General features: G+C 47.9%; 1 protein-coding gene across 3 annotated transcripts in view; it reads left to right on the top strand.

Annotated features, from left to right (window-relative positions):
• The window catches only part of SLIT3 (slit guidance ligand 3), a 619,979-nt gene that overhangs the window by 484,028 nt on the left and 119,839 nt on the right, over window positions 1-16,112 (top strand). For all 3 annotated transcript variants that reach the window (XM_068536340.1, XM_068536341.1, XM_068536339.1), the window contains exons 10-12: window positions 4,353-4,424; window positions 9,331-9,402; window positions 13,400-13,471. In XM_068536340.1, the coding sequence (XP_068392441.1) occupies window positions 4,353-4,424; window positions 9,331-9,402; window positions 13,400-13,471 (216 nt within the window). The remainder of the gene's footprint in view (window positions 1-4,352; window positions 4,425-9,330; window positions 9,403-13,399; window positions 13,472-16,112) is intronic.

Here is a 16,112-nt window from a genome sequence, read left to right as displayed (position 1 = left end):
ATGTTTCACTTAGTTCCCATCTTTGCAAAATGGGGCTCATCGTCCCTACTAGAGATTCTCCATGAAGATTAAATAATATAACATAATTGTGTAGAAAATTAGCACAATGTTTGAAAGCTACTAAGTGGAATCTAAAAGGAAAAAGCTCATGCACGTGTCACATACGTGACATGATAGAATGCTTTAGTCTCAAGTTCTCATTTTTTTCCAAGTTGATGACAAAGATTTCTCTGTTGGAGACATCTGAGAATATGCATATAATAAGAAGAGCAAATCTGGCTCTGTGTCTGCACCTCTCTTTTCTGTAGGCAATGTCAGGTACTCTGCAAAGCTGGTTAGGAATGACTCATGTCACATATGCCCACATGCCTCATCTCTGTTGTTATTATATTAGTGATACTACTTGCTTTGTAGTATTGTTGAAGGAATAAAATGAGCCAGTGTGTGAGGAGCACAGTGTCTGATATATAAAAAGCCCTCAATAAATGGTAGATGTCCACCATTATTGCAACCAGTATTCTAATCCAGCTCCAGAAACTCTCTATCAGTTGACTTGCTGCCATGGCCCTGCACCAGCTATGCCCCTGCCAGTTCCTCCGGCATCACGTTGACTTATGTATTGCTAGAAATATATTGTGTTCAGTCGCGTGTTTGCAAATGGCAGATCATTAAGGAAGCACTGAGGAACTAGGGCAAATCAATACAGAACGCAAATGGCTGAAATCCCCATCAGGTGTTCGCATTGTTTCTACCAGTGCCGGAAGATGCTCAGATGTTTGATTTGTATGTTTGTTTTTATGCTAGTTCTATTAAATCAGTTTGCAGCCTGAAGAATGTTTGCCAAAGAAAGACACATGTGCCAGTTAAGAGAGACCAAAGACAGCCGCTGGCTTCAGACACATCCCTAAATGTGACAGTTTTTTGCTGATGCTAATGCTGCTTTTTGTCTTTCACACTGAATTTTTGTCACCGGGAGTATGGATTTTTGCATGCTTGTTCCAAGCTGTGCAAAAACCCACCAGAGGCTGCCCGCTGTGTAGAGACTGTGTGTGTGCCCACACACGTGCGTGTGCGCACACACCCCAGACTTCCTCCCTTGACCGAGGGGCAGTTTTCCTGAGGATGAACGGGCAATGACTAAAGGAATGGAGGTGCCTCCGCAGCACATGGTATTCAGCAAAGCTCAGTGACTGAGAGTGCAGGCTTTCCAATTGGGTGAACTTGAGTTTGAGTCCCGGCTGTAGCTCTTCCTGGCTTTGTGAATATGGACAAGTGACTTAACATCTCTGAGCCTCAGTGTTCTCATGTTTAAAGTGGGAGTAGTGAAAACAAACAGGATCTGCCTCAGAGGGGTGTCAATACTAAGTTAGATGTACGGTGCAAAGCTCTTAGTCTGATGCCTGACTTACAAGTACAAGCTGATACATAGTAGCTCTTACTGTTACTATCCTCACCCTTGCCTTAACTTTACATCTGAAGCACACTGACAAACTCTAATGCCCCCTGGGGCAAGGCTAACCCACATCACGTCCTGGCCTTGGCACCCTGTAAGGGATTGGATGTCCAGCGGGTACCCACAGCAGCATAAGAGGCAGAGAGACTGCAGAAATAAAGACCATCCCCAGAGTGTGCAAGGGTAAAGGGTACAGGATACACAGCAACGTCCCTGCCAGGGTTAACAGGCTAAGATGGGAATTCTTTGTTCTTTGTTCAAAGCCACAGCTTTGCACTCTATTTGCATATTTTATACATATATTGATATATATATATATATATATATATGTGTGTGTGTGTGTATATATATATATATATACACACCCATGCATCTATATTCCATCTTCCCTCAACTCCTACAGCCTTTTTACAACATACCTACTTCTGCAGAGGCTGCATGATGTCTCAGAATGAGTACTGGGGTCTTCACCACTTAAACTTTTCTGGGACTTTGGGAAAGCTATTTTAGTATATGGACTTCACTTTCTCTGTTTTCAAAAAATAGAGAAGGCAGTGCATCCAATGGACGGAAAGAGAAAGATGCCAGTTCTGCCACTCATTAGCTCTGTCACTTTGGGTAGGCTCTTTGATCCATGTAGGTTTTATTTTCCTCGTCCACAAAGTAGGGCCGACACAGCTTGCCTCAGAAGTGTAAGGATTCAAAGAGATAATAGACATAAACCAACTCGAGTCCATAAAGGACAACTCTTCTTGTTATGTTAGCAATAAAATCTGGTTCTGTGATGGACCGTCTTGGGCTGGTCTCTATCACCAGGTTATTAAACTCCTTGGGCATAGGTATCACATCCTACTCACTGATTCATCCTTCCCTTAGCTCTTGCACCCATTACTAAAGTGGACGTTATTCATTATGAACTGCACGGTCAGCCAGCTGACCTGACTTGCCTGGGCTCTTGGCCTGCAGCTGGGAGCAGTGGATCCTCTTGCAGAAACTGAGGGGATTGCCATCATTACAGACAGTGGCTCTCTCCAGAGGCATCCTCCAGCCGCAATCCCCCTGCAAAAACGGCAGGTGAATCCCAGGATTCCTGGAGAGCATTTGCCACCCGACTGGCAGCCCCAGAGGTTCACGGAGCTGCTGCCTTGGCTGAGAAATCCCTGAACTCTGCTCAGCTGGAAAATGAGAATGTCCTTGGAACTTCTCAGTCAAGGCAGCCTGCCCGGGTCTGCTGCCTCTGTGGGTGGCTATATCCAGGAGCCCGCAGCCTCTGCGACCTTGTGGCGTGCTTTTTGGCTCACCGCGGGCCAGCCAGGCCGCTGTCCAGCCAGCCTATGCCCACGTGCTCGACAGAGCACGCTCCCCGGCCCCTCCAGCCCCACGGAGGCTCTCTTAATAGACCGTGGCAGCCTCATTTGTAGACTCGATTCATCCGGCAGCCAAGAATGATCTGTCCTGATGCTCCCTCTCTCCTCTCACCCGCCCTTCCTCTTCCTCCCCCCTCACCCCCTTCCTTCGGCCTGGAGAGTGATTTGTCTGTGTTATGGGTAGGCCTGACAAACCATTCCACATTAGCAGCTGAGATGTTGTTTGAAATGGGAAAATTGCTGGCAAACTGCTCCATTAGTGGTTCCAGTAACAAATACTCTCTTTCCCCCAGTGAAGATGAGATCGCAGAGGCACAAATTAATACAACTGTCTCCCCTCTTCTGCAGCGGGGATTACTCTTCAAGATGAATGGGTTCTTCCCAGCCAGAAGTGTGCATCCTCTAGATGTAGCCTCCAAGGGGGCCAGTTCCACACACACACACACACACACACACACACACCCTTTTTTGTGTCTTCCCAGCAGAGGGTTTGGGGAACATCCATGCCAAATGAGGAGGTGATGAAAAGATCCACACCTCGGAGAGACAGGAGATGGATGAGGAGGAAGTGCTGACTCCTCAGCCTGGACCAGGCCGTCATTCATCACCTCTAATAGAGGGCCCCGCCTTCGCTCATGCCTGTTTCCAACCACACCTGTTCTTGGTGATGGGATGTCATTTGATAGATGAAAGAATGAGGAATGAAAAGGCTTGCTTGCTCCGCATGTTCCTCTTCCAAGGAAGCTCTGGGCCCTGGGCCTGCAGCATCTCTTGTTCTTTCCAGAGTAATAGGAGAGGGAGCATTTCAGCAAAGTCCGTAAGGCCATAAAGCTACAGACTGTAGCAGCAACCCAGGGGAGTGACCCATTCGGGGCCCCTGGGGCCCTCAGGATATCAGGGAGCCAGTTTGATGAATGTCAGGCTGGGAGCCTAGAGACTTGAAGGCTATTTCTTCATCATATTAGAACAGCCAATTGAAAAACCCAGAAACAAATACTGAATCATTAGGTTGTACACCTGAAACTAAAGTTATATGTCAATTATACCTCCATTAAAAAAAGAAAAGCCCAGAAATGAAGTCTCTGCCTGTACTGCACCCCAGCAGCAGGATGGTGGAGGTTTTAACTGAATGGTGACATGCTTCCAGAACAGATAGGCATTGCTCTCTGTCCATCTCTCTTTACTCTTCCTTCTCTTTATCCCTTTGACTTTTTCAGCATTCTGGTTACTTCCTACAGCATTTTCTGAAGATGACAACTGCCCCCCAAAGACAACTTATCATAAGCAAGAACCAAATATCCTCAAGGAGAAGTCATCTTTTCTAGCTTTCTCCCAGGGTGTATCAGACCCTGAGCTGGCCGCTCCACACACCAGAACATGAGTCTCTGGCTTTCGGACGGTGTTTACCAAGGCTCCCTCATCTAAGAATGTATGCCACGTGATGGGAGAGACCATCCTGTTCTCAGGGCCCCCCGGCAACCATTTGTTGTTGGGTGGATGGTTAATCGACTCTTTTCTGCTCTGTTTCTCAGACGCCTGGAACAGAACTCCATCAAATCCATCCCTGCTGGAGCCTTCACCCAGTACAAGAAACTGAAGCGAATGTGAGTCTCCCCTGGAGAGAAATGGGCCCAAATGTTTTCAGTTTGGGGGGGTACTGTGTGTAGCGGGCAGCCTGCCCAGATGAGAGGCTGCATCACAATCCTCAGGAGAGTGCAGTGTCAGACCTGGAATGTCTCCCAAGACGGGGAGGTAAGGCCAGAGTGCTGCATTCAGATGGGGCGGTGTATGGGTTTAGGCACCTCAGATCTAAGGGCGACTCCAACTAGAGTGAAGTAAAATGATCTGGGTGGGAGGTGGGGCTGTGTCAGCCTAAAACAATCCCATCTCACCATTTGATTGTCCCCTGGTTTGGGGGATGTGGACCTCAAGTAGGAGCTTCAGTAGAGATGTGGCCCTTTCCCTATATCATCCTACAGCACCGTCACCAACATCCCTACCACCATGAACGCATTCATCTAACAAATTCTTAGCCGATGTCCACCGGGAACAAAGAACCGTGCTGGGATCTGTGGGTAGAGGGTGAACTAAAACGAAGTCTCGTCTGATGGAGCTTGCATATTCGAGTGGGAGGGCACAGAAATAAAACCAAGTAAATGTCAGAAACTGACCAGTACTAGAATGTAAAACAAAAGAAGGGAAGGGGCTAGAGATTGATGGAGGGGTAGTCTCTAGATGGGTTGACCCATGAAGGCCTCCGTGTGCCGGCGACCTGAATGAAGGAAGGGAGTGAGTCTAGAGGAGTTCTCAGGAGCGTGCATGGATGGTTTGCAGAATAGTGAGGAGGAACGGGGTGAACGAAGAGAAAGTGGTGGGGATTGTGCTGGAGACGTAGATAAGGGCCAGCTCCCGTGGGCTCTTTAGACCATGGTAAGGACTTTCTAATCTTTCTAAGTGAGATAAGAAGCCTTGGAACCTCCCTTGCCCATGATGATCCCCAGCATGGCCATTACCACCATATCCAATACCGCGCCATCACTACAGCCTATCAGTACCTGCTGACACCAACACTGCAGGGTACCTTCCCTACTCCATTGACAGCATCTGAGCCTCATGACCCTCATCCCTGCCATCGTGGTAACATCATCAGCGCCACCCCTCCCCATCACGTGACCACCCTGAGCACTGCTCTGTGAGTCACTCAGAGCGGGGTGCTCTGAAGGGAGGCTAGTAGGATTCAGAAACAACCCAGCCATTGCCATCACAGATACTAAGAGCCTAGGAGGGAGGCTCCTGTCCCTTTTCCAGGCTAAAAAATCATTTATTATAGCCCAGTAATCACGATGCTGCTTTGATTGCACTTGCCTACTCTCTCTGGCCCCCCACACAGAGAAAAGAGAGAGGGCAGGTAGAAATATGCATGGACTTGGTCTTGTTCCCTTCCACCGCAGGCTGATTCATCGGTTTCCCTTGAGTAGGAGGGCCTGCATTAAAGAGGTTAAGTGTCTGCTTGCTCCTTTTATGTTAAAAATAAACATCCCTGCGAAACAGTGGCATTGGTACGCTTTACCCTCAGATCTTAGGAAGCCAACTTCCCATCTCCCTGGAAATCCAAACCAAACAAGATTTTCTCCTGGTACAGTTCCAGAAGTAGAAACCAACATAATGCGCCAGCCCTAAGCACGTACTCCTTCCCTCCCTTTGGCAGCATTCCTGCTGGAGGAGCTGTATAAATATAGACCTTAATATTTAAACCTTGGGCCATTAATCTCCTGGTCTCCCTGCTTCTCCAGCTCACTCTCCATATGCCCCCCCCAATTCATTTTTAAAGCCCAGCTTGATTATGCAGCCAGATAGTAATTTCAATGAAAAATGACAAGTTCAGTCACGGCCCCAACCTATATCTCTTACATGATTTAAGTGACTGCTCTAATTTTTTGTGAAGTCCAGTTAATTTAGAGTGTGACTATGTTTTACTGTCCCTTCTCCATCCCATTGGAGTTGCCATGATCTGTGCATTCAAAATTCATAAGATCTTCTCCGTCACGACCTGGGAAGTAAATCATTTTTGATCACTTCTGATGCTATTGATATTTACTATGATGCCCTTTTATTCCCCCCCAAGGGGATGGCGGTAGGGAAGAGAGACCACTTAGAAATTTTTCTGACTAACAGAACTTCAGAAACCCACACTGAAATGCAAGGGCTTTGGAGAAGTAGGGTCCCTGGTGAAAACGGAATTTACAACCCTAAGGGTGAACTCCTCCTAGGTATACGTGACCAGTTTATCTCTAATATCCCACAGAAAAAGGTTTTCCCTCAGCTATGAGTGAACCGCATCCTCTTCTTATCTCCAATGACAAAAAGAAAAAAAAAATTTTCCTTGATTGAATGGCTTGACTGAATGTTGAATGGCTTTGTCCCTGAAGAGGATGAATTTCTAGCGGTCAGCTTAGTGTAAAAAAAGTACTTCCACGTGAAATCTAGTACCAAGATAGAGACGCCATCTGCAGGGAGAATAGCAGACGTCAGAGAGGATGGCCAGTCTTACAGGGTTGGTTAACCGAGAGCACTGACACTTGAAGGCCAGACCTTCAAAGGTGTTGAGTTCTTTCCCTCCCATGTTCTAAGGTAGAGCAATATTCCACAAGTTCCACCAATTCCTAGTGTCTCACGCTTATGATCCCCGCTTGACCCTCGTCGGTACTGGAATTTACCACCTCACTTCTGAACTGTCTGCAAAGGCCACTTCCTCTCCGCCATCCAGTTTATCAAGCCCCAGGGGACCTGGGGTAGGTTTGAGACTGATCAGATTCTGAAATACTGGTCTAAAGTATGACTCAGAAACCACCTGCCTGGGAATCATCTGGAGATTTGTTACGTATGCAGATTTCTAACCCCAGTTCTCCAGAAGGCCAAATCAGACCCTCTGTGGGTGCATTTTAATAAACACCCTAGTGAGGTTTGAGAACCACTGGTCATCGAGGGCGACCCAAACACCAGGAGTCAGCTCTGGGACCACCTGATGTGGACTGGGAGGGGTCAGGCGTGGAGATGGGTGGGCACTGAAGCCTTCCCCAGCCTACCTTCCTGGCCAGGGCCACCACCTTCTGCACCCATCACAGTGAAATGGAAGGGAGACTGGAGATGCCAGCTCTGTACCCAAATCGCTGTGTCCAGTCACTTGTGGCTACAGGTCCTTTACCTGTGGCTGCTGTTTCCTTCCTGCAGAATGAAGAACTAAGATGAAGTGACCGCCAGGGTCAGTTCCCAGCTAAACTATCACTTCTCCAGTTTCCACTGCCCAGCATCTCCAGATCACGAGACATCTCACCTTGTCCTTAGAGACGGGTGCATCCAGAAGTCTAGCTGTGAACTGAAAACGAATTTGCCCTGACAAGGCTAAAGCAGAGGGCTTCCCCACTGGTCACAGAACCTCCTCTGACATGGTAGAGGGCCAAGGACCTTGAAGGGACATCACATTAAAAATGTCAGGAAAAAAAAAACCCCAAAAAACAAACAAATGAGGCTTTCTCACTAGTCTGATCCAAGCACCGACCCTGCATGCTTGCCTGAAATGCCTTGCTAGGCAGCCAGGCTGAGTTGCGAGCAAGATTAGGATAATCCGGAGCATTTGCTTGTTAAGACCCTTATACAAAAGCAGAGCTCTGAAGAAAAGGCCAGTGTAAGCTGACTAGTTTGCGAGCACAATCTGTGCATTTGTTAGAGGCGATCTCGCCTGCTAAAGGGATAAGTTCAACAGCTGTGCCTAAGAAACCTTAACCTGTGAAGTGTCTTTCAACTCGCAGGTCTTGGAAACAAGGAGGGAAGGGAGCAGAGGACTAGGCAAAGGTTGTTGCGCAGCCCTTTTGAAGGATAGTAGGAGGAGGAGAGACACAGGCAGAAGGACTGAGCTTAAGAGGCTGTGGGGCTGGGACGTCTGGCCTCGCTGGAGGCAGTTGCTAAGGAATCTGCTTAGATGTTCTTGCTTGGCAATATTCCCTTGTCTCCTCCTTGTTGACCCTCCAAGACCCCAGCTCTCCCTCTTCTCCACAAAAGCAAAGACCCATTGATTTATTTTGGTAAAGAAAAGGAACCAGAGAGGTTCATTGTAGCTGGAAATTGGAGCATCTCCCCTTCCAGGGACAGGAGCCCAGAGGCTGTCCCTGAGCTAATAACTCCTAAGAGAAGTCTCCATCCTCAGGAAAGTGTTGTTAGCGAGACAGGCGCTCAGAAGACACTGGGGTGCAGAGTGGGCAGCCTCCGGGTCAGGGAGATTCCTGTGCGCCAACGAGGCCAGGTTAGCTGCTTTCTAACACACAGCATCCTTCTCGCTCACATTATCCCAAAGCCCTGATCGTCATCGCCCTGGGCTTGCTCCCGTCTGAGGAGAACTGCCAGCGACAAGCCCACATCTCAAAGCCATCCCATGAGAATCTCATGATGTCTTTACATCACCCGGCCTGGAAGATGCACTGAACCAAACAGAGACTTAAGTCACTGCTCAAAACCTCCATTCAGGTCAGGAAGGAAAAGTCACTGAGGAGGTGAAATGACTCAGGACTTCTGGGGAGAAAAATAAGCATTTGCCAAGGCATGAGGCAAGAAAGTGAGGCTTACAGGAACCTTGGGCTGTGTTTGGGCAAGGCCAGCTTTTGCTTTGTTTATGCTATAATTGCTTGGTTATGAGACCTACGATGAGGCCCTAATCTCACTGGCTTCCATTTCCCACCTGCTCACGTGTGCATGGCCCTATGTCAAAGTCAAGGTGCCATGAGTGAGCATTCTTTGGAAGCCAAGAAGAGTGATACAAATGTAGTGCATTTTATCATGCGGCAGTTGAACTGAATGATCCTTAAGCCCCTGCTCTCACACTATGAATAAATAAATTGATTAAGTGATGAATTCATCCTCACCATTTTGCATACCTGAAATGCTTGGTCCACACTTTAGGAATGGCCATAGCACACCTTTGAGCTATGTTCTCAGAGTCTCTGGTTAATTTTTCAGAGACATCAGCAAGAATCAGATCTCGGACATCGCTCCAGATGCCTTCCAGGGTCTGAAATCGCTCACATCGCTGTAAGTGGGGAGCAAAGTGTGTAGGGTGTGGGTGGGAGCATGGGCGAGGGGGGCGTCCATATTTTTCAGGGGGTGTTTATCAAGGTTTTATGTTCCTTTACACACTTGTGGCAACCTGGTAAAAGAAACAAATATTTCTTCAGGGGAAATTGATCTTGGGGAATATTTCTACAACCCCAAATGCATTATTTTTATTGATTAAATGCCCAGCAGCCTTCCTAGTTATTGGCTTCTAATTCAAATGCATCTTCTCCTCTAACCGCACTCCCATCCCACATGCCTAGGCAGTGCTGTCCGGGGAGGTGGAGGGAGAGAGTCGTAATGTATGATTATTACCATGTACCCATTTTACTTGTGCACGTGGCCTTGTCAAGGAAGGAGCTCATTTTCTTCCTCTGATTTGAAGCCTTTTTCTCCAGACCAACCTCATGGCTATTGTCCTGAGAAAGCATCAACCCCATCCTATAAGCCTTTCTTTTCTTTGATTTTTAAACCCTAAAGCAGCCTAGTGGATGGAACCAAAGCTATGCCCACCAGGAGCTCAGAGACCCTCAGGAGCAGGGAAGTACAGAGCTTTGTCCTGATTTCTGCCAGTGACTCGCCCTGTGGCACAGGAACTGTCACTTGAGTCTTCTGTGTGCGTTCCCTCACAGGCAAAATGGGGACGATGACACCTTTCCTGCCTGACACACATTCATGATTACAGTCACAACAATCATTGGCAGTACTTATTGAGCACCTACTGTGTACCTGGTACTATTCTAGGAGGCTTGCAAGTTTCATCCTCACCATGACCTAAAATATAGGATCTATCCTCTTCTGTCTTTAATGGTTGGAGAAATTGGGTGATCTAAGCTCCACACAGACAGAGGTTTTTATTTCTTTTGATCCTGGCTGAATCTCTGGCACCTCAAACAGTACCTGGCACGTAGTTACCGTGCCAAAAAAATGTGTTGAATAAATAAATGTAACTTATCCAAAGTCCACGGTAACAAGCGAGAGAGGCAGGATTTGGACCCAAGCAGTCTGACTCCAGAACTGTGCTCTTGATCCCCATGCTATGCTGCCCTCCTGAGATAACATAAAATGTATAAGATACAGCAAAGGTATCATCAGTTGATAGTTTTTGTATTATTTGGTGACCTGCCCAAGAGTAAGGACGCTCAGAGGCAAGCTGTCCATGCTTTGTCTCTCTGTGCAACCGGTTTGTTTAAGTAAGGACGCTCAGAGGCAAGCTGTCCATGCTTTGTCTCTCTGTGCAACCGGTTTGTTTAATGGATGAGTGGGCAGGTAACGAGGCACACATTCTCCCCCGACCTGGCCCTATCCCACTGGGAAGGGGCTGAAGACAGGGAAGTCTCTTGATTCAGTTGTTGCCTGCTGCTGGCGGAGTAAAGTAGTTTCATTTATCGGGTAGAACATCTGGCTGGGATATCAAAGACAGGATTGTGTGTGAGATTAGTGTCTGCTTATTGTGCTGAAGATCACAGAGGAGAAGGGAGAGTGGCCATCTGCCACCACGATCCTATCCCTGTCCCCACCTTCCTGTTCCCCTTGTCTACTGTCCCTCTGCCGGGATCTGGGAACAATCTGAGGACAGTGAGACGCTTCCTGTCTCGCAGGAAAAGAAATTCAAAATCTGGTTGCCAAACAGGAAATTGGCATGCCACTAGCCAATTCTGAAATATATCAGGGCATTGTTTAAGTGAAGTGCCTCTCACCCCCAATGCATGCATTCAGCTATTCAGTAGATGCCTACTGTGTACTGAGTAGCCTTATAGGCACTGAGAATGTGGCAGTGAACTGGACAGACAAGACCCTTGGCCTCATGGAGCTTTGAATACCAACACCCCCAGTCCAAAGTCAGGAATGGCCAACGTAAAGGGCAGGAAAGCCTTTACCCCAGACCTGTTCATTCTTTTTTTTTTTTTTTAATTTATTTATTTTTGGCTACGTTGGGTCTTTGTTGCTGCGCGCGGGCTTTCTCTAGTTGCGGCGAGCGGGGGCTACTCTTCGTTGCGGTGCACGGGCTTCTCATTGCGGTGGGCTCCCTTGTTGCGGAGCACGGGCTCTAGGCACACGGGCTTCAGTAGTTGTGGCACGTGGGCTCAGTAGTTGTGGCTCGCGGGCTCTAGAGCGCAGGCTCAGTAGTTGTGGCGCACGGACTTAATTGCTCCGTGGCATGTGGGATCTTCCCGGACCAGGGTTCGAACCCGTGTCCCCTGCATTGGCAGGAGGATTCTTAATCATTGTGCCACCAGGAAAGCCCAGAGCTGTTCATTCTTTCAACAAATATTTATTGTGTTAGATACTATTCAGATTTCAACTCTAGGGACCCAGCCATGAACAAGCCACATGATGTCACCACACACAGAACCTATACTCAAGGGGGCCGGTGCAGGAGGCACAGAAAATGTTTAAAATAAATAAATGTATAAGTAATATAACATGACATAATGAAAAGGGATGAAGAAATAAAAATAGAGTGACAGGTGGTAGAAAATGTTGACTAAGATATTCAAGAGAAGCTTCCCAAGGACGAGGTGTTGGAGCCCAGATCTGAAAGGTGGGAAGGAAAGTCAAGGAAAGATCTGGGGATAAAGCCAGACAGGTCCACACCCAGGTGCCCCGAGGTGGACCCACAGCCCACGTCAGCCTGCCGGAGAGTGGTTTTGACCCACTGAGGCTTAGAGCTGCCCCATACAGACACATGATTTGAGGAACCCCTCCCCGCCCCAGCCCCGTTGTCCCTCCGGCTTCTGCTACCCTGGAGGTTCTGACATCAGCGAACGGACAGTGACACGACTGCATTTGGCACACTGAGCGGTGGGACATTAATAGTATGAATTACAAATGCGAGCCTGAGCCATCCTGCTGACTCTTATTTAGCCATTAATTTGCTGAAACATTCATGAAACACACCCGCAGGCTGAGCGGGACGCTCACTCTTCACTCCTGGTGGCGTCTGGAGAATGGGGAGTTGGGTTTATCGCTCCCATTGACCGTTTCCTCATCCTCATATTTGGCCTCCTCAATGACACATCACAGCCTGGATTTGCAATCTGAGTGGGGACCGAATCCTGCCTTCATTCAAGGCACTCCAGGGCTCGAGAGGGAATTTTTAAAAAAAATTCTTCTTAGCTAAGTTCCCTCCATCTCGGAGGAGGCTGGACCCAAGAGACAGCAAGGTCTGTGCCATGGATGAGAGCAGAGAGAGGCCAGCGGTGTCTTCGGGGGAGGCAGACCCAGTACACTTCTTCCCCAAGCCTCACAGGTCACCAGAGACCAGCCCTTGAATAGGACACCCAGTGTGAGGGACACTGTAGGGTGGAAGAGAGAAGGGTAAAAGAATTCTGAGTTCCTTGGCTCCTGGAGCTCAGAGGATAGGAAAAAAGGCTGTAATGTAGAAGCTGCTGGTACCGCGATAACAATTCCTTGCTCCCTAGTTTTTCCTAAGAGCCAGTCCTTGACTCAGCAGTCCCTGAGCCATCTAGATAGGACCCTAGATACCCAAAGCCCTGTCTAGATGGATGATTAAAGGACTCAGCTCAGGAATTCTTAGGATGCAACAGGATATTAAAAGGAAACGTTCTATAGGCTGGGCTCAGCCTGATCAATACCCATTGAAGACAAGAAAACACAGGGCTGGCCAGCTTCCCACACATCTTATTTATTGCTGGGGTGTGAGTCATATTAGCAGCTCTGGGAGATACCACAAAGGGATTGCGTCTTCCTATTGTGGATGATTTATTGAGCTGGGCTGCCCAGGAGTAGAACATGATGGAGCCCATTTCTTCTCGCCTCCCGGACAGCCTGCCCCTCCAGCCCCCAGTGGCACTAGCCCACTGTCTCACTGGTGAGGAGAAGGTGAGGCAGGCTGGGGAAGCCAGTGCTCTGAGATGCCCCCCAGAGTGGGCCGAGCTGGCGACCTCCTACTTGAAGGAGTTCCAGTGGCCTCTCATCCGCAGTGACCACTGTCCTCTCTGCTCTTTTCCAGGGTGCTCTATGGGAACAAGATCACCGAGATTGCCAAGGGATTGTTTGATGGGCTGGTGTCCCTACAGCTGCTGTGAGTAGGAACTTTGTCACTAATCGTGTCTCTGGAACTATTTGCAGGCTCTTTCCTGCAAACTTTGAGCCATGCTCTGTAGAGTTCTTCTTTTGACTTTATGCCCATTAAAAGGAAAAAAAAATTTTTTTTTGAGCTGTCCACCCCGTACCTCCATCACCTCTTCTCGGTGGAAGGAGAGCCAGGGAGTTGGCAGAGGAAGGCTAAGGTCAATGTAAACGAGCTAGATGATACAGCTCGGGAGCCTGGCCCAGGTATGAATCACTAACCTCAGGCTTGGGGGGCTAGAAATTAAGCCAGAGATGAATCCTACAAAGGGAAGCATCGGGCAGGGGTGTGCTCGGAACTTAGGGAACTAAAATATTCATACACCATATTCCGATACGAAAGCTGAAACAGAGCTGCCGGTAGACGTGAGACCCTGAAGAAGGGTAGGGGTGGGGCAGTGAAATAATTAGAGAAGAGCGTGATCAGTCACCGGCGTGACTCTATCTGGGTAAGATATGGCTGAGCTGGGAAGCGTTTATTTAATTTAAAGGAAGATTTGTTGCCTCAAATTTTAAGCTCTGGGATAATTTATTTGCATTTATTTCATTGTGGTCATTTGAGCTTAAATGTTTGAAGAAGATAAATGAACTCTGATGTGGAGAGGCCAGGAAAGGAATTTAGCTCATCCCGTATTTTAAGACTTTATGATTGGGGGAGAATTATCTCTGGTTTGCGATCAGGTAGCCATAGTATCTACACACATGTACTATGGGTGTGGGGAGTGTGTGTGTGTGTGTGTGTGTGTGTGCACACACGCGCATGCATGTCCATGTGTGCTCAGGGACCATCACGATTCCTATTGGTATTAGGAATTGATCTTGAGTATCCTGTGAGCAATGGAAGATACCAAGTTTCAGAGAGGTAAATGACTTGCCCTCAGTCACACAGCAAAACAGGTGTGGAAGCTGGAGTAGAGCTTATGGGGTCCTGTGGCTCAGAAGCCTCCCAGACCTCTGAATAGCACAAGACGCATGTTCCCAGAGGCATGCATCTGAGTACAGATGAATGTGTGTGCGTGTGTGTGTGTGTGTGTGTGTGCGTGTGTGTGTGTGTGTGTGTGTGTGTGCATGCACATTTGTATGTATGCCATTGTAAAATCACCTCCAAGTCACAGGCAGGAAGGAAGGGGCCTGGGGCCTCCCTGCTCCCGTGGGCAGTTACATGAAGCTCCATTATGAGCTTGCACACAATGTAGTCAAGTTGTGGCTCCGGATGGGTGGGCGGCCAGGAGCAATGGTGAATAGAGGAAGGTTGGCAACGCATCTCACATGGTGGCATCCAAAGAAAAAGGAAGTGAGACTTTTCCTTTAGCCTTTTCTTCTCACATCTTTACTCCCTACCCTTCCCACGTCCTGTAAGACTCAGCCCTGGACAGAGTCTCCTAAGACAATATAAGAATGTGAATCATGTCCGGATGAGATGCCCAGCTAGTTTCCAGGCAGCACATCCATCACAGCAATAGTCAGGTTTGTTTCAATGAAGCCGAAAGCAAGAGAAAGAAAATTCTGTTCTTTTTCTCTGCATCCCACCCATCCAGCCCTTCACACCTCTGTCTCCGTGTCTATCTCACTCTCTGTGTCTCTGTGTACCTACCTACTAGTGTTCAAAAGTTGCAGCCCTTGGTGGGCCTTTGTGGCTGTTTGTTAGAATGACATGCCAGGGCTCTGCAGGGAGCTGGGGGGTTCACAGATGGTATTCTTTGCTTGTAGCAAAGAAACTGTAAGTTATAGCTGCCACTATAAGGCCAGTTAGCTGTAGCTATTAATCCCTTCCAAGAAGAGTAACAATAGCATGGCCTAGAGTTAGATTTGGAGGTGGTGTGTTTCACTGGGCTGGAGTGAATATCCTTTTACAGTCTGTGTTTTGATTGCAGAAAGCTCTATGCCCTTGCATGCATTAAGGAGAAACGTAGCATGCATCAAAGTGTCTAGCACAGTGCAGGGCATGTAGCAAAGATTCCATAAATGCATGTTTTTTAAAAAAGGAAATGTATCCCAGCTGCAAGCTGACAGCAGTCGTGAGCTGACTAGAGCTAACAGTACTTTGCATGGACCAGGAAGGCAACTCTGGCTGAGTATCACCATTTTGAGTAGAGGGAGTTGAGTAGCTGGGAGTAAAGACAAAGCATCCCCCCCTTCTCTCGAGACCGAGAGTTGACACAACTCAGGCCACCTCACTTTCCAGAAAGAACCAGCAACTGTGGCCGTCATTGGGCTTTGACCTGCTGTTGAGCAGTTAGAAAGCAGGTCCTGATTAGATCTAATTTAGCGTTCAGCCCGCGGTAGATTGGATTTCTCCTTGTTAGACTGGAGACACTCCGATAAGAAGACTCTGATTAGAATACCCTGCTAGTCTGGGAAATTTCCTGTCCTTTGACTCGAAGACTTTTTGCAAGAGGTTTGTATTTTTTTCTTCTCTCTCCATCTCTCAGGTTATGGGTGCATCACAAAGCCAAGCTGTCTCTGCCACCCAAAATGATCTTGGATGTTTCCTTTCTGGCACTTGTCATGACGCTACCAGGAGTAAAGCAGGTGCATTGTAGTTGGTTGTCCTGCCTGCCCATCTCCCCTTTCCCTGTTTCTCTAAACTTTTC

The sequence above is a fragment of the Eschrichtius robustus genome, chromosome 2, assembly GCF_028021215.1.
Source record: "Eschrichtius robustus isolate mEscRob2 chromosome 2, mEscRob2.pri, whole genome shotgun sequence".
In the NCBI taxonomy this organism is placed as follows: domain Eukaryota; kingdom Metazoa; phylum Chordata; class Mammalia; order Artiodactyla; family Eschrichtiidae; genus Eschrichtius; species Eschrichtius robustus.
This window is presented reverse-complemented; position numbering and strand designations above follow the sequence as displayed.